Source organism: Rhinolophus sinicus, linkage group LG05, assembly GCF_036562045.2.
Source record: "Rhinolophus sinicus isolate RSC01 linkage group LG05, ASM3656204v1, whole genome shotgun sequence".
Lineage (NCBI taxonomy): Eukaryota > Metazoa > Chordata > Mammalia > Chiroptera > Rhinolophidae > Rhinolophus > Rhinolophus sinicus.
In genome coordinates this window covers 168,978,016-168,999,786 of record NC_133755.1, presented here as the reverse complement: position 1 = coordinate 168,999,786, position 21,771 = coordinate 168,978,016, and the positions used below count along the sequence as shown (strand labels likewise).

Here is a 21,771-nt window from a genome sequence, read left to right as displayed (position 1 = left end):
ATAAAACATGTTCCGTGCCCTTAAGGAATTAAAATCTAGTTGGGGAGATAAAAATATATACATGCAGGTGACAGTGCAATGTATAATGACCTGTGCCAACTACTGCACACATCGTTATACGTTGTGTGCATTATAAGGTAATAATTATAAGGTCATAAGTATTATAAAGTCATAGTAACATTTTTAGTGCTTTATAGTTTTGCACACTATGACCTTTCACAGGAGCTCAAGGCTACCTTCTTCCGGGAGCAGAAAGAGTCCTTACGGTCATGTATTTGTCAAAGACCAAATTAGGCCATAGTGGCAAGGAATGCTGCTCTGAAGGGGCAGTACTTAAAGGTTTCTAAAGCCATTTTCCACTTGGCTCCCTCTTTTGGCCTCTTCCTATTGTTGGCCTGTTTCACGTGGCTCATCTTTCTCTTAGGTTCCACACAGCTAGTGAAATAAGTAGATGACTCCAAATTTCCCTTATCGGGGGTGCGGGGAGCCAAGAGGGAGTCTGGGTATGGCTGCAGGGAAAGGCTATGGGGAGAGTCCAGCTGGTTCTGCTCTGTTCTGGATCTCACGAAAATAGCTATCATTCCCTTTCTGCATCTTCTCACTGTCAGGGGTGGTAAAAGCTCAAGGTCAAGATGAGAGTGTGAGCGTGGAAGAGAATTGTCAGGATGTTATTTTGCCTGCCCTTCACTAGGCTTTAGGCTTCAGGGGCAAAAGGAAGCCTGTTAGTTTCACACACTCAAGTTCGAACAGCAGGCCACATTGGGGTTCGCTTGTATGGTGTCCCCTCAGAAACCTGAGCAGAGAGAATGGCAGCTCCCTCAGGACTTAAGACGTTCGGGAAACAGGCCATCCCCGTCTTTACCCATCAGTGACACAGCCAGCACCCTACAGCTCTCAAAGCATGTTTACAAACATTACTTGATTTTCTTTTCACAAAAATGCAAATGTGAAGAAAATCAGGAAATCACTATTACTTTCCATTTTATAAACAAGAAAAACAAAAACTCAAAAAGAGTAGAAGGCTTTTGCCAGGTCTAAGAAATAGTAAGAGCTGGAGCCAGGGCCATACCTGGATCTTCCAGCACTTGGTTCTAAAGTATTCACCCAGTACAGACTCCTACCAGGGCAGCCACAGAAAGTGCGGTATTTGACCAGAGCCTGAGACGGATCGTCTGAATAGTAGCAGTCAGGTGCATGATTTGGACATAAGCATCAGTAATTACTAAATTGTAGATAGGAGTTAATAATCACTAATTACTATTTTTATTGCGGGGAAAAGAATGTTCATGCTCTTTTAAATATAAAAATAAGAATGATCTTCCTGGATTCAAGAACATCAACTCTGAAACAATAGACTGTTCCTCGAAACAATCTTATTTTATTTCTAATCCATTGTGGATTTGTCACCCATGAATACACATAAAGTTTTAGGAGGACTGATTTATAATTTTGGACTGTACTGTCATTTGGTCAAATGAAGTCCTGTTGTTTACTATCCACCGTAAGAAGCAGAATATCCTTCAGTTTGTCTCTGATATAACTTATTACGATTTGAGGGACAATATATCTGTTTATTTCAGGCCAGAGATGTGTTCAAGGCCCTGGTGAACAGTTCTGTGTTCTCTTCAATCATACTCCTTCTGATTTTATAGACTTTGATCATTTTCCCCAGCCAATGTCTTTCCTGACAAGAACCGTAATCAATTTAGTCTTTTCTACCTTCTAAGATCATTCTAGTTGTTACTTTCTGGATGTACTCCAGCTCAATTATGCCTCTTTTGAACTTTGTTGACTACGACTACATATAATCTTTCAATTGTGAATAAATCATAGCTTGCTCAGGGCACAGCTATGTTCCCTGAGAGAGGATTTCCAGTGTTTTGATAGTCTCTTTCCAGTGTTTTGATAGCTGCAGTATCATACTGGGTGGAATACCCTAGGTGATAGCTGACAAAGACACTAGGCTTAGTAGATAGGTAGTCCTGTGGTTTAGAACTACCCTGCCCCCGGGGGAAAAAAAAAGTGCCTGTTTCTACTTATCAACCTATCTGTCCCCCATCAGTTTTTAAAATAAAAGTGAATTCAATTCAATACCTATTTCTGAGTGCAAGATCACAAGTCACAAAGGAAACATGATTTCCTCAAATAAATGTATGTTTTCAAAAAATGAAGAATATTTCATTAATATAATAAAAATATCTACCTAAACTCAATGCCAAAATTAAGCTTAGTGATAAAACATTTCAAACAAACCACAGTTGTTGTCTATAACCACCATTCATTCATTTGACAAACATTTATGAGTGCTACTATGTGCCAGGTACAGGTTCTAAATGTGTGTGACATGGTGACAATTAATACACACTCCCCCACCATGGACTTTACGTTACTTAATATTATTCTGGATAATATTATAAAACTTAAAACAGAATTATAAAGGAGATAAAATGAATGATGTTTGTCAACTATGTGATTCTCTAGGAAGAAAAAGAATTGAAAAATTACTGAATAAAAGTTCAGTAATGCGAATATATAATGCATAAAATCAATAATTTTTTAAACATTACATTAATTTAAAATATAGTGAAAGAAGGTTTTATTCAGAATAGCAACCAATAAATATTTTAAAAATGTCCAGGAATAAACTTTTGTAAGAAATGTAGAGGCCCTTTATGGAACCAAAGAATGCTATAATATAGAACATTCAAAGGACAATAACAACAATAAAAAATAAAATCTCTTGGAAATAAAAAATACTAGAACAATGAAGAAGAAACTCAACAGAAAGGTAGGAAGACAAAGTTGAGAAACTCTACCGGATGGTAGAGCAAAGAAACAAAGAAAAGAAAAATAAGAGGAACAAAAGTAAGAAATATGAACACCTAGTCCTGGAGATTCAACATCCAAATAATAGGAGATCAGAAAGACAGAAAGAGAAAATGCAGAGGAAGAAATCAGCGAAAAAAAGTAAGTAAATATTCCAGAACAGGTTATCAGTTTCCTGACTGAAAGTCCACTGAGTATCCAAAATAGTACCTAAAACTGACTCACGGTAGGCACAAAAGTATAAAATTTTAGAACACTAGGAATAAGAAACTTCCATAGAGACAGATTAGATTTTCATATTAAGGGTCAGAAATTAGTCTTCTCAACAGAAATACTGGAATCTAAAATCAAGTGGAGAACAACCTTAACATTCTGAGGGGAAATTATTTTGTGGCAGAGACATTTAATGCTCACAGTACTCTCTTGTTCTATTTCCCAGCTCCATTGCAACTGAGCAGGGCCTCTGGCCAATTCTGGTCAGCAGACTGCTTACAAAACTGATATGTGCCATTTTCAGGATAAAAGAATGAAAGGTCTTTACACAGCCCTCCAGATCCTCTCTGCCCTGCTGTGACATGGAGATCAGAGTTGAGATGGTGAAACCACAGGATGGTGAAGTTTGGATCCCCAGTGAGCTCTGGAAGGGAGCTTCACTAAGTGCCACTGGACCCAGAGAAGGTGTTATATAAGCAAGACATAAACTACATTGAGATTTTGCATCACCCTAGCCTATCCTGATTAATATAGATTCCCAATCTGGAATTTTATATCCTGTCAAACTATCAATCAAGAATAGAATAAAGACATTTTCAGAAATGAAATATTTGAGAAAATTTCCATCCCACGCACCACTTCTCAAGGAGCTACTGGAACTGACAAAAGAGAAAGATATGCATGGGAGGCAGAATAATGCCCCCCCCCCCCCAAGATGTCCAAGTCCTAACTTCCAGAATCTGTAGATATGTTACCTTACATGGCAAAAGAGATATAGAGATGAGATTATCCTGTATTACTCAAATTAATCCAATATAATCACAAGGGTCCTTATGTGTGGACGAGGGAGAGAGTCAGAGATTTGAAGATTCTATAATGCTGGCTTTGAAGGTGGGGAAAGGGGCATGAGTTAGAGAATGCATGTGGCCTCTAGAAGCTAGAAAAGGGAAGAAAATAGATTCTCTCCTGGAGTTTCCAGAAGGAAGAAGACCTGTCAACTCCTTGATTTTAGTCCAGTGAGACTCATTTCAGACTTCTGAACTGCAGAACTATAAGATAAGTTTGTATTGTTTTAAGCCCCTAGATTTGTAGTAATTTGTTACAGCAGCAACAAGAAACTAACACGATATGGTCATGCAGGAAATGAAAGCAAACAGAAAAGAGTGAAGGGAGCTCCGGAGACACATCTGAGCAGAAGCCTGAGCACAACCAGCCCAAATGGGAGCAGGCAAGAAGGCCCAGGAGAGACTATAAAAACTCTATACTTATAAAACACTTAATGTGTTTGGAGGCACTGAGAGGACATTTACAGAAGTGGGGAAGAGTTTGAGAGTAACTTGAGGATCATAGAAAAGTATGAAAATAAATTTCCAAAGCAAGACAATTATTTATTACAAAGAAAACAAAAAACTAAATGGGAGAGGAAACACTATCAAAACAGCTCAGCTGAGGCTATTATTTACCCAGTGTCAACAATAAAAACACTGAGTACTCATTTGGCCCCAATACACCCAGTTTAGCAGGGTGAGGGATGAGAAGGATGCTTGTGCGGTGGTGGTGGGCAGTCTGCAATGAAATTGCTAAACCCTCTTCCATGAAGAAAGCCAACGCACAATGCCTAATGTAAGAAACACCAAGAAGCAACCTAAGCAGGTTATTCAGAGATATGGAAACTAATGCTAAAGACTCAGTGAAAAGAGTTTAAAGTAATTGCTTCTGAAGAGCAGAGAGTAATGGAGAAGGGCGAAGTCAGGTGTCACTTTTCATAATAAGCTAATGAGCCATTTGGTTCTTGAAACTCTGTGCATTATATACCTGCATAACTTTGATTAACAGAAAAGCTACATAAAAGGACTGGCAAAATATTTGCAACAAGTGATATATAAAGCTTTAATATTCTTAATATGTTATAAAGACTGGCTAGGATTGTGAAAAGCTCTTCATTATAATTGCCTCTGAGTGACGGCAGTATGGGTGATTATTTTTTTCTTCCGCTCTATAATTTTTTGTACCCAAATCAAAACAAAATAGGAACATGTATAATATTCAAGACAAAAAAAAATTCATCATACGCTCAAGAAAGACATAAAACAAATAAATAAACAGAAAAAATTGGGTAACTACCATGTTTCCCTGAAAATAAGACCTACCTGGACAATCAGCTTTAATGTGTCTTTTGGAGCAAAAATTAATATAAGACCCAGTCTCATATCATATCATATCATATCATATCATATCATAAGACCCGGTTTTATATTATAGTAAAATATATTATAGTAAAATAAGACCGGGTCTTATATTAATTTTTGCTCCAAAAGACGCATTAGAGCTGATTGTCTGGCTAGGTCTCATTTTCGGGGAAACACAGTATATTGGGAGCTGCTAAGATGCTTAAATTACTAACAACTTTGAAAACTCTGAGGTCACTGTTACCCTGCCAAAGAATGGTGGCATGGGTTTTCTTAATTTACTAAAGCAATTTCTTGATTAAATATGCTTTCCAACAACAATGTGCAACTTTAAAATTTCATGCTTCATTTAAAGCTCTCTATTTTTGTTAAAGGCAGCCCCAACCCAAGAAACTGTTAAATCCAAACTGTAACTGGTGCTGGTTTGAATAAGGTTTGGAGAACATTGTATCAATGATTACTGGCCCTTGGGCCTTTGGAGTGGAATGGGGAAGAAGATGCTAAAAGAACAATTACATAAATCACATATTTTTCAGACCTGTGTCTTCAGAGAATTTTTTTTTAATTAAAAAAAGAGAGAGAGAGAAGTGGAAGATAAACTTAATAGCAGTAAACATTTGTTGAGGAAAAAAATGAATTCATTATGTTCTTCTTGGGAAAGGAGTGAACATATTACATACTCATAAAATTGATAAATTTAGATGTACTGTTTCTGAACTTGGACACAGATCTCCACAGAAAGTTGAAATCTCAGGAGGCCCCTAGCTGGGCCAAATACTTCCACATTAATGGTTAAGGCCTGTGATGAGTGCAAAGGAAGAGTGAAGCAAGAATACAGGTGACTTTTGGATAAGAAACAATAGCTCTATTATGTAAGACTAATTTGTTTGCTTTTGCAGATTCTTTTACCTTCTAAGCTATTAATTACTCATTTCAAACAAAATACCAAAGCATGCAGTTCTTTAGAGCACACACTGAGCTCAGATGCCCTTAGAGTTTTTTAAAAATAAAATATTCAAGTCATTAATTTTCCTATCATTTGCAATGATCAAAAGAATGAGAGACTGGAAGACATTCCTTCAAGGTCATGCTCATCAGAGTGAAAGTGATTCTTCCTAACACCCTGCCTCATTCTGTCCTGCCAGTTCTTCCATTCTCTAATCCTAATATATTTATTATGAATCATTAAACACAAACCTATTACCCAGTGCAATTGATTCTTCCATAAAATAAAAAGCAGCTTCACTTTTGTAGGATTCTTTTTTTTTTTTTTTTTTAAAAAAGGACTTTGGATAAAGTCAGGTTTGGACACAGAGAAAAGCTAAATGGCAAGGCGTCCTGGAAAGCTTTGCTTCGTGTGCTCGATTAGCCCAAAGAATAAAGGGAGGGACCACCATGGGACCTGAAAGTTCTTATAAATTTGAAGATGGTATCTGAGAGGCCAACTCACATGTCATTAATTGCTTTTAAAAACCCAAAGAAAATGGGGTTGGGGGATTGGGAGCAAGACTTACTCTCACTTTTCCCAAACCAGAATCTGTCAAAGGCTGCATAAAGGAAATACCTATAGTACTAAGGACCCACTGCTGGGTGTTTACATGTCCCTGGCATCATGCTAAGTGCTTTCCGTTTGTTGGATTTAAGCCTCACTACTCTAAGAGGGGAATATTACTGACCTCTTTAAGAAAAAGAAAACTGAAGCTCATAGGTGAAATGCTCGGTCTAAGGTAACTAACTGGTCAAATAACTAGGATTTGAACTGAGATCTGATTTCAAGATCCATGCTCTTCAACCTCCTACCCACCAAGAACCAATGCAAAAGTCAAAATGCAAAATCTGGAGAGTTACAATGAAATGTTTTAAATCTAAAGCATGGACACCTCGTGTGTATCGCGTGTATGTTTTATTTATCTCACTAATTTTTGTGTATTTGGAATATGTCATAGTTAAAAACAAAAGGCTATAAAGAAACTTCATTGTTTCTACCTTAGATAAAAATAAGAAGTTAAAAACTTCTTGAGGAATGTTAATTTTTTCCCCAAAGAAAATAAGATAGTGTGGGTCTAAAGACACATCTGAAGTTATTTACAGCAGGATGAAAGGGAGCTGTAAAACCAGGGGGCCCTCTTATCAGCAGCAATGGCTTCAGGAATTGTTGTCGAGATAAACTGCTGGACAAGGCAGGCCCAGCACACAACCCAATTCTGTGCCAGAGATTTATTTGCTTCTTGCAGGTCCTCAGAGACAAGAGGAAAACAAGGTGAATGGCCATGTGTATATCCTGAAAAATAGGTTTTCAGGTTTGGGGGGACAGAAGCAAGAAATTAATTTTCCTCTTGAATCTCAGCCCTGCTCTTTCTTTAAAGTAAAAAGTGATTCTGACCAAAGGAGACAGTATGTGCACACTAACCCCCAGCAATCCTGCCCTCAGGGAAAAGGGGAATTTTGGATCCAGAAATCCTTTCCAAGCTGACTGATGCTTGGCCAAGACACCTGAGAGTAATTGTTCTCCCAGTAGCTTCCGGAAGTCACTCACCTACTATGATTACTTGATATGTGGGTTTCTTTCTTTAGGCTCCAAGCAAGGAATGTAAACCATGATTTCTTTACTAGAGAACATTGAAACATCTCCTATCAGCTAATGTATCTCCAAGTCTAAAGGAGCGTTTGAAAGGGGAAAATGCAGTCTTTCTTAGGTACTCAGTGGTAGTGGTGTTAAAAGGCAGGCTAAGAAGTCTATAGAAATGGGGACATATTTTTTAAAGGGCAACAGACTTCTTTACTCTTTTTCTGCGTTGCTTTCACAGCCTCTGGTCCTGTGAAAATAGGAAGTTTCTTTTAAGTATCTTTCTCTTAAATGAATTGTTGCTGAGGTCCTTTTCGGAGAAAAACATAATGTAATATAATATAATTTTTGTATATTAAAAACCACAATTTGAACAGTAGAAATGAATTTCAACTAGAGGAAATTGAAGAGAATATTGGGGATAATAAAGCAGCTAAAGACATGAAATTATGAAGAAAAAAGAATTACAAAGAAAAGTGAAGAAGGAATATTGGGGGAAATTTTAAGTAGTATTCAAAGTTGAGAAAAATAAGAAAACATATTTAATTGGCCTAAGGGTAGACTTCTAAGGATGGTTTCCATGTTTATTAAATCAAACCAGATAATACCTAACAGGGCATAACACTCAATGTTTATCCTGATAATCAAAGATGCTAAACTCAACTCATTTGAATTACTTTGTAGGTCTGCCATAACCAAGTATCACAAACTGGGTAGCTTAAAACAATAGAAATGTATTTTCTGAGTTCAGGAGGCCAGAAATCTGAAATCAAGGTGTCAGGTGGGTTATTTTCCTCTTGGGGGCTCAGAGGGAGAATTTGCTCCATGCCTCTCTCCTAGAGTCTAGTGGTTGCCAGCAATGTTTGGTGTTCCTTGGCTTTTGACAGCATAACTCTAATCTCTGCCTCTTTGAGCTTCAATTTTCTATTTCTAAAAGAGGTTAGTAATATTCCCCTCTTAGAGTTGTGAGGCTTAAATCCAACAAATGGAAAGCACTTAGCACGATGCCAGGCACATGTAAGCACCCAGCAGTGGGTCCTTAGTGCTATAGGTATTTCCTTTATACAGCCTGTTACAGATTCTGGTAACTCAATTTGGGAAAATTTAGAGTAAGCCTAGAACCCAATTGTCACATGAAATTCTACCTGTGTATCTCTGTCTCTGCGTCCAAATTTCCCTCTTTTAATAAGGACATCAGTCATACTGGATATAGCGTCCATCCTATTCCAGTAGGACTTCATATTAACTTTACTACATCTGTAAAGAGCCTATTTCCAAATAAGACTGCATTCACCGATTCTGGTGGTTAGGACTTCCACATATCTTTTGGGGGGACACAATGCAATCCATAATACCATTCAGACTGAATTTGTGACTTGCCACTCCTTTCCTACTATTCAATTACGCTGACATGGCCTCCATCTCCTAGGCTATCATTTTCTTTCCTCTCTTTTTTCTAAGCTCCTCAAGGAAGTTCATATCTTCATTGTCTACCCAAAGTCCTTAAGAAGGACTAACATTTACTGAGCAATTGTTCACTCCTAGACACCATTAGGTATTATACATGTTATCTCAATTAATATTGCCGCTTATTCATTTGGAGATGGCCTGCTCAGTGTCATAAGTTGTAAACCCTCTTATAATGAACCCATTTTAAAATAAATTTTGAATACTAATACTACTTAGCACATTATATACAAAAATAATATATAAGTATTATCTTTTATAGTAAAATACTTTTGTATACAAATGTAGACATCAGTAAAATATCTTAACCCTGTATATACCATTAGGATCCATTGGACGTATTTCAGTTTCAGGGTTATTTTTTGAGCAGTTCTATTTGTATGGATTAATATTTCTTGACTTTATTCTTCATAGAGATGTTCCAAAGAAAATATTCTCTCTTTAAATGCAGAGAATAAAACTCATTTTACTTTGCAATTACTGTGTAACAGGTGAGGTCCATATAATTGCAATTATATGATTATAATAATTATATACATATAATATAATTACTATATAATAGGGTCCACTTGCCTCTTTAAAAAAATTAAGATCCATTATGGGATTTTAATAATTTCATATTTTTTATATCTTGAAACACTCTGCTATTTCATCATCCTAGAATAATTACCTACCACTTATGCATCAAATTATTCCCAAACATACTTTTAAAAAGACTAAAGTAACAGAAAACTGGAAGAATAATGGAATGGCTTGGAACTACACTGCTGTTCAATGATGACTGAAATGTCCTATTCTGTGTTCTCCAATACAGTATCACTAGTCACATATGACTACAGAGAATTTAATATATGGCTCGTGCAACTGAGAAACTAAATTTTTATTTTTTTATTTGAATTAATTTAAATTTAAATAGCGACATGAGCCTAATGGCTACTGTATTGAACAGTGTAGACCTAGAAGGATGATTCATTAGGGAAACCAATTGTTACTGTTGAATCTCTCTTCATATTTCTTATTGCACTGCCCAAGTATTGCATCATCTTTCTGAAAGATATAAAAGAAGACTGGAAGCACCATTTTTGTAGTTCACTTTTAACTTCCATTGAATAGAATGGAGAATTAAGAATTTTTCATTCCTGCCTCTAATGACAAAGAGAGAAAAACTGATGAAGGGAGAGGTTTCACAGGCATTAGAGGAATCGGAGATGAATGTTAAGAGTTGGACAATAGCCCTCAAGACTAATGATGATGATAAAATTGATCATAAGAGTGAAACCTCAGGCCATGAGTCTTCAGATGATGATATCCTAGATTAATTCCCTCAAACTCAAGAGTCAATGAGTGAACAATATGTTTCCGAGAACAAAAAGAAAATACCATATTCTCATGGAGTTAGTCATGAAGAGGAAGGGATTCATCAGACAATATTTTGCAGCAAGAACCTGGACCACCCCATTTTGCTAAATGAATGTGGGACAGTACTTTTTCACCTTTTATGAGGTTTTTATGCCAAAATTCGCTTTATATACAGTTTGTTAATGGACAAATAATGAACGCATGTATGTATACAAAGGTGACTGGACGGAAAAAGATGAGGTAGAAATAAAAACAATTCACTAGATAGTAAAAAGAAAAATTAAAAGAACCCAGATGGTAAATGGTGATGACTTTTTCCCCCTGGTATAGTGAGGGTTAAAACTTGTTTATTGTAGTAGCCAACGTCCCAGAAAACTTACATTAAAGCGTGAATTCCAGAAATAAGGTACAAAAATTATCGTATTTGACTTAAATTAATACTTTTTAGATGGTTAAAAGCATGGACTGGAGCTACACAGCCCTGGGCTGGACTCTCAAGGCCATTGCTTAGTGCATGACCTTTGGCAAGGGTTTCAGCTTCTCTAAGTTCCAATTCTCTCATCTGTAAAATAAGGATTAAAAAACTACTTCCTCTTTTATAGTTTTCTAAGGACTAAACTTGCATGCAAAACACTTGGCAGAGTGCTTGGCACATAGAAAACAAGAGATGGCTATGGAGAGTGATTTCATTTTCCTTGAATTGCTCAGACCAACTCTCCTTATCAGAATGGGAACACAATACATGTGAAATGGTAACTGTATCCTTGGGTACCACCAGACTTGGTCATTGTCAATGCCCACTGCTCATGTTCTTGGTGAAGTGAACCCAGAAGGGCAAGACATCAACCTTCAGTGGTGAGGCTGCTTTGGGGGGTCCACAGAACAACAAATGATGCTTCAGAAGAATCCCTACCTTTGTCCTAGGTAATTAATTTTCCTGGATAACAGCTTAGTCAGCTTAAGATATAATGAGTTAAAAAGGTTCAGCCTGCTCCAATATAATGATAGGGAAACTAAAGTGTGGATGTGGGTGAGGACAGAATGAAAGATTAAAAAAGTAAAGCTTTTCAGGCCAACATTAATCTTCTCTTCCACCAGGACTCCCCCCTCCCTTTATTTTCTGACTTTTAGACTGAACAGGCATTACTTTGGTGAATTCAAATTATACAGAAAAGCAAACAAAATAGGGGAAAAATCTGAAATCTCATCATCTGGAGAAAACACGATTATTCTTCCAGACTTTTGTCTATACACACATACACATTCTGTAAGAAGTGTGCTCACACTCTGCTTGCTCTTTTATGCCTGTTTCTGTACTCAAGAATATCTTTCTATTTCATTCAGCAGAGGTCTACGTGTCCATTTCTACTAGGGCTCTAACCTTAAACACTACATTCTGTGTACACACAAAGTGCTAGTAAAAAGTCATCGACGAAAGAAAATATTAACATCTGTTTTTAAATAATGACTTCACTCAAAACCTGAGGTGAGCCATGAGGTTAAAGTGGATTTTAAAAACAAGTGAAAATCAGAGGCGTTTGGTTCTTTCTTATGAAAATACCAGAGAGAATGAAGACCTGGGCCCTCCCTGTATGTGCTGTGTGGCACACACCCCTTTCCCCAAATGGCTATTACTTGTGGAATGTGAAACTTGTGGAACTGAACTTTTAATAGAATGAGAACTCGCCTGTAAAACTTTGGTACATTTTCAGAGTTTAAAAAATCTTTTTCTATCTAGATCACAGGTCTTTCAGTCTTGGCATCAAAAAGTTATTTCTGAGTGCTAAACAAAGATGAAAATTGTGGGTCTGGACTCAGCCTTGCTATCGCCTCCCAGGCGGGGGGGATTCACTCCGGAGGCCATACATGTGTGAGTCCTTACCCTCTGGGTGCCACCATGTCCCTGGATAAGTCAGTGGTCCGTAGACCTAAATAACGAAGGCCCCACCTCAGGAGACACTCAAGAGACCTTTATCTGGAAGACTGACCTCCTTACTTCTGGGATTCATTTCCACCCTACTAGAAGTCATAAACATAGATGAAAACATGTTAACATGCCAATATTATTTTTACCCATTTTTACATTCTTCTTATTTTGGCTACTACTAACGTCAAGAGTGTTTTTACTACTCCACTCCTAGATAATGAAAATACAGCTATAGTGAAAGAACCTGTGTTATAGAAACTTCTGTTGGTTTAAAGAGATTATTTGCACAATTTTCAAACTTGGAACAGAGTTTATAAAACTGGATTTACTCTGAAAGTGGTCTAAAATGATCTGATATGACCTGATCGCTTTTGTGTATCACAGACAGCCATAGTTGAGGGTGGGAGAGGAGGGAAGGGTAAAGACCAGACTGCAGGGGTGGGAGGATGCACTCAGAGAAAGACCTACAGGGATACGGGCAGAAAGCCCAACAAACACGGAATCCCAGCACCCAGGATACTAGTAAAGAGGCAGGCAAGATGGACACGCCGGCAAGAGCAAGGCCCCCGACAGACTAAAGGGGTGGCCCAGGCCTTTCACCAAGGATTGAAGGCAAGTTTATAGAAAGTGGGCGTGGATCTTCTGATTATGTACAACCCCATTTATCAAACCTGGAACCCAACATGCCACTGAGGGTCCCACAGACAGAGCCACTTCACCTTCACCCCTCTTCCCTGTAGAGCAGGGTGGGTGTGGATGGTTCCCTCGGCCCCACTTGGGATAAAAGAACAGTTAGTGGGGAAGGAACCTAGCAGGCCATCTGCACCATTCTTTTTCCCCACCCCACTTACTTTCCCTCCTAGGCAGATTATTGACCAAAGGAAATATGTTTTCACTACAAGAAAAGTTATGATAAGAGGTATGATATTAATAAATTACCTTTGTATACTAAGCCATGCCAGTCTCTCTAGGCTATTAGCAGTAAAAAAAACAACAACACAGAAAATGTCCAGGGAAATGGTTTTCTCTGTATTCACCACCTTTAGAGCCATGGTTTGCAAACATGCTCCCCAGACTGGCAGCGCCAGCACCACTGGGAATGCCAATTCTCAGGCCCCGTCCCAGACCTATGGAGTCAGAAAATCAGGGGTCTGAGCCCTGCAATCTGTGTTTAATAAGCTTCCAGCAAAGCCTGGTGCAAGCTAAAGTTTGAGAATACTGGCCTAGTGGAAAGAACCTGGGATGAGAGCCAGGAGACCTAATTCAGATTCCAGTTCTGGATTACATGGTCCAAATCAATGAAATGGAATGAATAGTCACGATGTGCTATTATAAGGATGTGAGGATACTGAGATGAGCTAGATGTGCTTATCTTCAGATGGTGTCAAGTCCTCTATATTCTTTTCCCTCCAGGGGAAGGGATATTTTGTCGTCATTGTCCTTGTTTTGTCTCATATTTGTATTCCCAGTGCCTGCAGCATCACAGGCACTCAATACGCAGCGGACCAAGTGGTCGAGTCATTCACGACTGTGGTAAGTACTGCTGCATCATTCATCAATGACCTCAATGTTATTCCAGGCTAGTTAACATTACCACCATTTATTTCATGCTTACAGCATGCCAGATGCTGAGTGCTTGTCATACATCAGTTCAGTCAGTCCTTTTAGATGTCCTGTACTGTGGGTAGTGTTTTTAATCCCACTTTGCACATTAAAACACTAAAGCTAGAAATACTAAGTAATTTGTCTAATGTCATACACTGAAAGTGGCAGAGCCAGTGAGGACCCCAGGAATACCTGATTCCCAAACTTATGGTCTTAAATGGGATGGAGTTCCTCAAATCCTAAACTCAAAAGCCGACTCTAGGGTAAATTAGCAGCCTCTTAGGTTAATGGTTAATTTTCCTCTCACTGTGTACTTACAACTGTACTTTGCAGGCATCACCTTAAGGAGTCAAAGGCTGTCTTTTTCCTCTTTTTCTCATTTTTTGGTAGATTGACATTTGGTTTTCATTGAACTGAAGAAAGTAGGTAGTGGTGGGGAACTATACTAATACTCCACTGGACTGTTCTCACCTTTGAAAGTCAGACCAAAACTGCTTCTAGGAAAACCAAAAGTGGGCACACAGGCCAGGCCAGGGCAGCCTTGAGAGGATACTGGCAGAGAAGTCTGGTTCTAAGGAGTTCAGCGTTGGGTGGAGTGTCCCGGCGAGGGCAGGTCAGGAAGAAGAGGGCAGAGGTGAGTCTAGCCCCAAGGCTCTAAGACATAGGGTAAATCAAAGATTAACTTGACATCTGCCACCTACCATTTTCTTGTGAACAATTTAGGGCCGGGAGGGATCTGGTTGGAGTTGCTGGATGATGTAGGTACTGAGAAGAAAAAAAGGCAGGGGGGGATTTATATCACAAGCGAAGAGCTTACCTTACTAGGAAGTGGTCCATGGTCATCCAAATAAGTGGAATTTCCTAGGGGGGAAAAAGAATAAAAAAGTTAATGAATCAACATTCTAAAACCCAAAACAAATTAGTACAAAGTCATTCAAAATAAGCATTCTAAATCTATTTCTATTCACACAACTGTACCAAAGAAAAATGGGTAATGAATTTGCAGTTTGGAGGGATTTTGCTGATATTACCATGCTTGGTTAATAGTTTCAGCAGTTATAAGTATTCTAATACATGGGTGTGTATACACACACACACACACACACACAAACACACACCATTATTCCTCACCCCATAGCTGTTGAGTTTACTTTAGACCAGTGGTTCTCAAACTCCAGTGTGTGTAAGAATTATCTGGAGGGTTTGCTAGAACACAGATTGCCCAGCCTGCTTGCAGAGCTCCCTCTGAGAATATGCATTTCCAACAAGCTCCCAGGTAACGCTGATGCTGTGGGTCCTGGATCCACACTTTGAAAACCACCACACCACCTCTCCACTTTGCAGTTATTGTTCATTTCCCTCCATCTAGCTTGCTTCTGAAGCTCAATTTGTCTTTACCATAATAGCTTATGTGTTTTCAGAGTGCATGGTTATTGTTTCCTGATGACTAAAGACTCACAGGGGTGAGGGAAGCAACTACACATGTTTGCGTTCCTTTTATGTAGCAGGTACTCTGCTAAATGCCTTACAGGTATGCATTCATTTAATTCAAATATCAGAAGTGGGTTATAATTATCCGCACTCCTGGAGGCGAAAACAGAGGCCTGAGGAAATCCAGTGGTTTGTGCGTGGTCACACAGCTATTGAACTGCGGAGAGGACTGAAGACTGGTTTTCTTCCAGGGGGTGCTTGGGCATCTACTTGTCTGAAAAGCTGACCAGGGTGTTGCCATCTCCGGCAACCTGGGCACCGCCAACCCAATCACCTGGCAACACATTTGATCATGTGGGGGAGCCAAAGATGTGGTCTGTATAATCGGAGGCTTTTCTCTAAGGGGGGTGACGCTTGTCAGTCCAGGGGAAATCACCTTCATGACATGTGAAGATGACCAGATTTTCTAATAGAACAAATTATGGAAAATAAAGGAAACACAAGGAGACTTAGAACAGTAGCTGAAGGAATTAGGTCATGTCCTCATTGGAGTAGATGAGAGGTGATTTTTCAGAAAAAAAGCAAAAGTGACTTAAGAAACTGGAATTAAAAGGGGAAGCAGGGCTTAATCCAGGGACAGGTCCGGTGGGGAACCTGTCCAAGCATAACAAATAAGTGGGTTCGGCTTAGAGGCTTTTTTCATACCAAGACATCCTCCACCCCCTTTTCTTGGTAGGTTTTTAATTTACCACCCACTGGATGTCAACGAGGACTATTCTCTCTAACTGGCCAGTTGGACACGGCAAACGGACAACGAGGTCTGATTTTCATGTACGTGACACTCAACCATGAACACCTGGCCTGCTTGTGACAATGTTAAATTCTCAGGAACCTTGGACATGTGAACATGATGAACAATTTGTTAGATCTTGATGATATTGCTGCACTGCACGTGGTGCATACCGAAATAGGAAGTGTGATCTTTATCTTAGTAAAGGGGAGGTTCATAAAAGAATTCAGAAGAGCGGTTGCCTAAGTCTAGAGAAATATCCAGAGCTATTGCTCCATAACGCAGGGGGTGCAGCAGCAGACAGTTCCTATCTGCTCATCCCGTGAACATGCCTTCCTCAGGAGGGGTGTGAGAAAGCCCAACACACGCTGGCATGTTCTCCAGGTGTCAATTTCAGGGATCAAAAAGTGCTTGAACAACTCAATGTTTCTAAGATACTAAACATTTCCATAAGAACTAAAGTTCCTTAAAAAAATTGAAATGCCTGACTGCTACCTCAAATTCCAGATGGGGGTACCCACAGATTCTTAGCACCTCTTGGATGTCTGCAGACAGCTCACATGTGGCCAGGCCAAACAGAACTCTTTATTTGCTCTGATTCCACCCCCCAAATTGCTGCCTCCCCTATTGTACTATGAGGTTATATGACACATCCCTTCCCCCACAGGCTCCACAGCCCATGAGTCATTCTTGATTGATCTCTCTCCCTTGTCCTCTCTGTACCAACCCAGTCGCAAGTCCCATTGACTCAGCCTTTAAATATTACTCAAATCTGACCACTTCTCACCATCCCCTCTGGGCCATCCAAGAGAGACCTCGTGTCTCTCCTCATTGATCGCCAATTTTCTCCACTACCCCTATAGCAATCAGAGGGATCTTTAACCTAATCAATCCATATTAGCCCTCTGCTTAAAATCTATTTCTCTAAGAACAAAATAGTCAGCTGCCTACCATGGTCTATAACCCTACATGACCCAGGGCCTGCTTTCTACCACACCCACCATCAGCCACAACAGCCTTCTTTCTGCTTGAGAACACACCAACCTCTTGTCAGCCAGGGACCTTTTGAACTAGTTCTTTCCTCTGCCAGTAAAAGCTTTTCCCCACCCTCTTCACTCAGGCTCAGCTCAAATGTCCTTCCTTCCTTTCTCTCCCTCCCTGTCTCCCTCTCTTATAGGAGACATCACTTCTTTGTGCACAAAGAATGGAACAGGGCTGACCAGTGTTGGCACTTGTACCACGGACCCCATTGTTATCTCCACCAGCAGGTTCCTGAGCTCCCATCCACAGTCAAGTTCCTGCAGTTTCTTAGAACACAGAGGCTGTAAATTGCCTTGTGCTTATAAGAGAGGTACAGAAAGGGAGAAACAAAGCTACCTGAATTTCTTTAGTTGGAGACAGCAAGTTTTTATTCTCCTAGTGTATAACTGTATTATTATGTGGTATTTAGGTAGAGCTTTTCATCCTAGGATCTAATGCTTTCCTAGTGCAAAGTAAACAAATCTCTCAGAATTTTCAAACCTGAAGTTGGTAACTTTTCGGCTGTGGAGATCAAAGGATGAACGTTGTTATCCCAAGAGCTTCCCTGAACATCAAAGAAACTTCCTGCTGCTCTGTCTTATAGAGGATTCTACTGAGGTGTCAAGTTTTGGGGAAGGAAGATCAGACCCAAGCCCTAGGGCCTTTGAGCTTGGAGCTCAAAATGTAAATCTGGGAAGAAAAGAGGAAGGAAGGCTGATGGAGAGTCTGGAACTAGGATAGAGGAAATGTGCTCACCTGCCACCCACCTCCACTGCCTACAAACATCTACTTCTGGATCCTCCAGTTTCCCATCCCAGGTCCCAGCACCCTGCGAGGCAGGACCTCTTCTTTTGGGAGGCTGACAGAGGTACATCATTTCATTTCTTTCCAGTAAGAAACCCACACCTTTACGGCTCCGACTCCAGCCTCCTTTTAGCGTTTCATATCCTTCCTTTGGGGATCAAGGATTATAGTACCTTATCAATCTAGAAATAAAGGAAAGGCACACTCTCCACATGTTTCTACTCCTACCATCAGTCAAAATTTCAGAAGGGCCTGTCTCCAAACTGCCAAAAAATCGTTAGCTCAGGCTGGCATTGAGCTAAACCTCTTAACAGAAGTCAGGCTTGTCCAGGCTGCTCGGGGAGGTGGAGGAGGCAGGTAGCTACTGATTCGAAGCAACACTCTAGCCCTTTGAACTCTATATGGCTGGTCCATATCCTAATGGTGGTAGTGGTTACATGGCTCTGAACGTGGGTTAAAATTTATGGAGCTATACACATACACCAAAACCACCACCAACAAAATGCTCGTGATTTAATGGTCTTAAAGATGCCCTGACTAGAAGGCAAGTGATCTCAGACTTTGCAACCAGCTAAATTACAATGCATTCTAAATCTCACCCTATTCATCCAGCTTTTCATGATGGAGGCCTCCCAGGGAGTCCGTAAGTATAACATGAGAGGTCCTGTGTGAATGTGCAAAGGTGTTAAATCCAAGTTCATGGGAGTTACAGTTCGTGCACTTACTAGATGTATATGTATTACCGATGCGTTTGCCAGACCGTATGTTACCAGTGTCCACCTGCATTAGCCATCATGTAAACTATTTGCAGCCAAGATGCACTTCAGGAAACTCATGTTAAGTCTGATACTTGGAATTAGGCCAGGATTTGTGACCTGAAATCTGAAGATTCCTGACTGATTACTATATTATACTCGGGTCTCAGGTGGCAGAACCAAGGCACGCTAACCATGCAAGGACCATCTAAGTCTTCTGTGACAAGGGCAATAAAAGACCAGATGTACTGCACACCTGCATATACAGATTACAGCTCGCTTTTGTAATAGAGAATATCCCCGAGAGGTGTCATTCCACTCCGAGCAAATTGCTTTACTTCCTCAAAGTGTTTCATATATACATCTGTAAAAATGAAATAAGCTCCTAGGTTACTGTAAGGAGTACATGAGCATAATTTCATTCCATGAAAAATACTTAGAAGCATACCTGCACATAATGAGTGCCGAGTAACTCCGCTGGCACTCCTACTTGTACGGTGAATAGCACCTCCTGCCTCCCCACCTTCCCAATTAGTAGTTGTCAACCCACACCCCTGCACATTCTACTGCCTGCAATGATTTTAAGGAAGGCTGGATGCAGGGCCTCATCTTAGCTATCCTGATTTAATCATTCTGGGACAAATCACTTGGCATTTGGTATTTTCTAAAGTTCTTTAGGTAATTCTAATGTCTAGCCGGGGTTGAGAATCACTGAACTACAAAACACAAATTAATGTTCTCCATAGTGCAGGCCGAATCTCATTTTCTGGAAGTGAAAAGGAACAGAGCTTATTCAAGCGGGTCCTAATTATGGGTCACCTCCATCATTTCTGATGAGAGATCGTACAATACAAGTTTCACATCAGAAAAGAATGCTGATGGAGCACTGGTGGTCGCAGACGGACTTCCAACCATAGAGGAGGCCGGCCAGGCAGTTCTGAGTATTATCTGCTCCAGGGGATAAAACAAAAGTGAAAAGGGCCATGGCTGGCTGATAGTGGGCTGGCACAGGCACCTCTGGGCATAGAGCTTACCCTCATGCCACATGGACTGCCCAAACCTTTCTCCAACTCCACACATCTTTTCAAAAATAACTTTCAGACATTATAGTTGCAGAATGCACTTGTATTCCATTGCACCTCTTGTTTCAAGGTAAAAGCATAATCCTCCATCTGCCCGGAGTTTCCCCAGACCCCACTCAACTTAAACAACCAAGGGACGTTCTGTCAGTCCCGGAGACACTCATATTTGATCCCTGCACATGTTTTAAGAGTCCATAAGGATCTAAAAGGAAAAAGGTTCTAGAAAATCTAAAGCAAAGACACTATCTGGTCCTATCCCACCCCCTTTTCCAGTCTGGGCTTTGGAGTAGAGAGGAGGTGAGGGGACCTGGTCAACACAGAAGAGCCAGCTGCCATGCCCATGTGAATTCAGTAAAACCAACACAGCTGGATAAAGAAAAACCTGCTAGAAGCACTGACATGAAGAAGGACTATTGGGTAGAAGCATCAGGGTGCCACATACGTGAAATAAGAGCAGTGGCTCTTATGTAAGAGGCAGCGTGGAAAGGAGCCCCAGGAGAATCATGTAATGGAACCGGGAAGATGCTGATAATAGAAATGACTATCACTGTCCAAGGCCGATAGAGGGGATACTGCAGATGCAGAACAAAAGACCTGCCCTCGAATTTCAGTGCTACCCTTTACCAGAGTGACTTTGGAAATGTCACTTAATTTCCCTGAGGCTTAATGTCCCCACTTGCAACACAAGCCCATTAATAATAGCACCTAAGTGATAGGGTGTTTATGAAAAGGAAACAAGACATGTAGAAAGTACATAGCTTAGTGCCTGCCTGGCACCTAGTAAGTCCTCAATGAATGGCAGCTACTTCCTTATATTACCAGCCAATTTCATCATTTATATTTAATTTTACAATTTTATTTATTATTGAGAAAATCAAAGAGAATTCTCAGGCCAGGGGAGTATAAGGATGAATATTAATATAAAATAATTGTTTGATATTTTCTATTACTTTCTGATTTGGGTTTGATATACCTTCAAAAATATACCAAAAAAAAAAAAAATTTCCAGTTGTTGGAAATAATTAACAATGTGCAAATGAACTTACAGAAGCTTCAGGGGATATAATTTATTCTTGACTCTTGCATTAGCAGATCTATTTTGGTCTGACTTGGTCCCTGAAGAATAAAAATGTTTTAATTCTAATTCCTCTTATAGAAACCATAATATGCATTAGTGTCAATGTCAAAAAAAACCCCACCTCTACACTGTGTCAATTCTGGTCAAACATCAGCAATTCTTTTCAGAGAATTTCTTCCACAGGCACTTTTAAAATTATAGTCATAAGCAATTGATGTCCTTTCCCTTTTTTTATTCATAAACAGACATTCACATAAGATTCGGGTTACCTACAACAGGATCCTATGGCTGCGTCTTCCCCCTGGAGTCTGGGCCTCCGATAAGACACTGGTAAAGAAGGACTCACTGTTGAAGGCAACACTGCAACCCCAGCTTGGTCTTTGCCAAAAAATTATGCTAATGCCACTCTTTCCACCATTAACCATGGGTTACATTTCTCTAAGAGGCAGCTGTCAGCACATACCAGCCGCGGTTCACAATGGAGAGTTTGTGTGCTGAATAAACATGTCCGATAGCTCCAGTTCTTATAATTAACGCAGCCCCAAAGACACTGTAATGGAGGGAAATTGCTTGCACAGCTTTATTTAAGCTTTAATAAAATTATTTTCCACTGAATTCAAACAAATGTCTTTATTAACTATCAGTACTTAAATATGTCA

General features: G+C 39.8%; 1 protein-coding gene across 2 annotated transcripts in view; it reads right to left on the bottom strand.

Annotated features, from left to right (window-relative positions):
- Nucleotides 1–21,771, bottom strand: part of UST (uronyl 2-sulfotransferase) — a 263,875-nt gene that overhangs the window by 139,162 nt on the left and 102,942 nt on the right. For both annotated transcript variants that reach the window (XM_074333694.1, XM_019746947.2), the window contains exon 2: nucleotides 14,970–15,013. In XM_074333694.1, coding sequence (XP_074189795.1) covers nucleotides 14,970–15,013 — 44 coding nt within the window. The remainder of the gene's footprint in view (nucleotides 1–14,969; nucleotides 15,014–21,771) is intronic.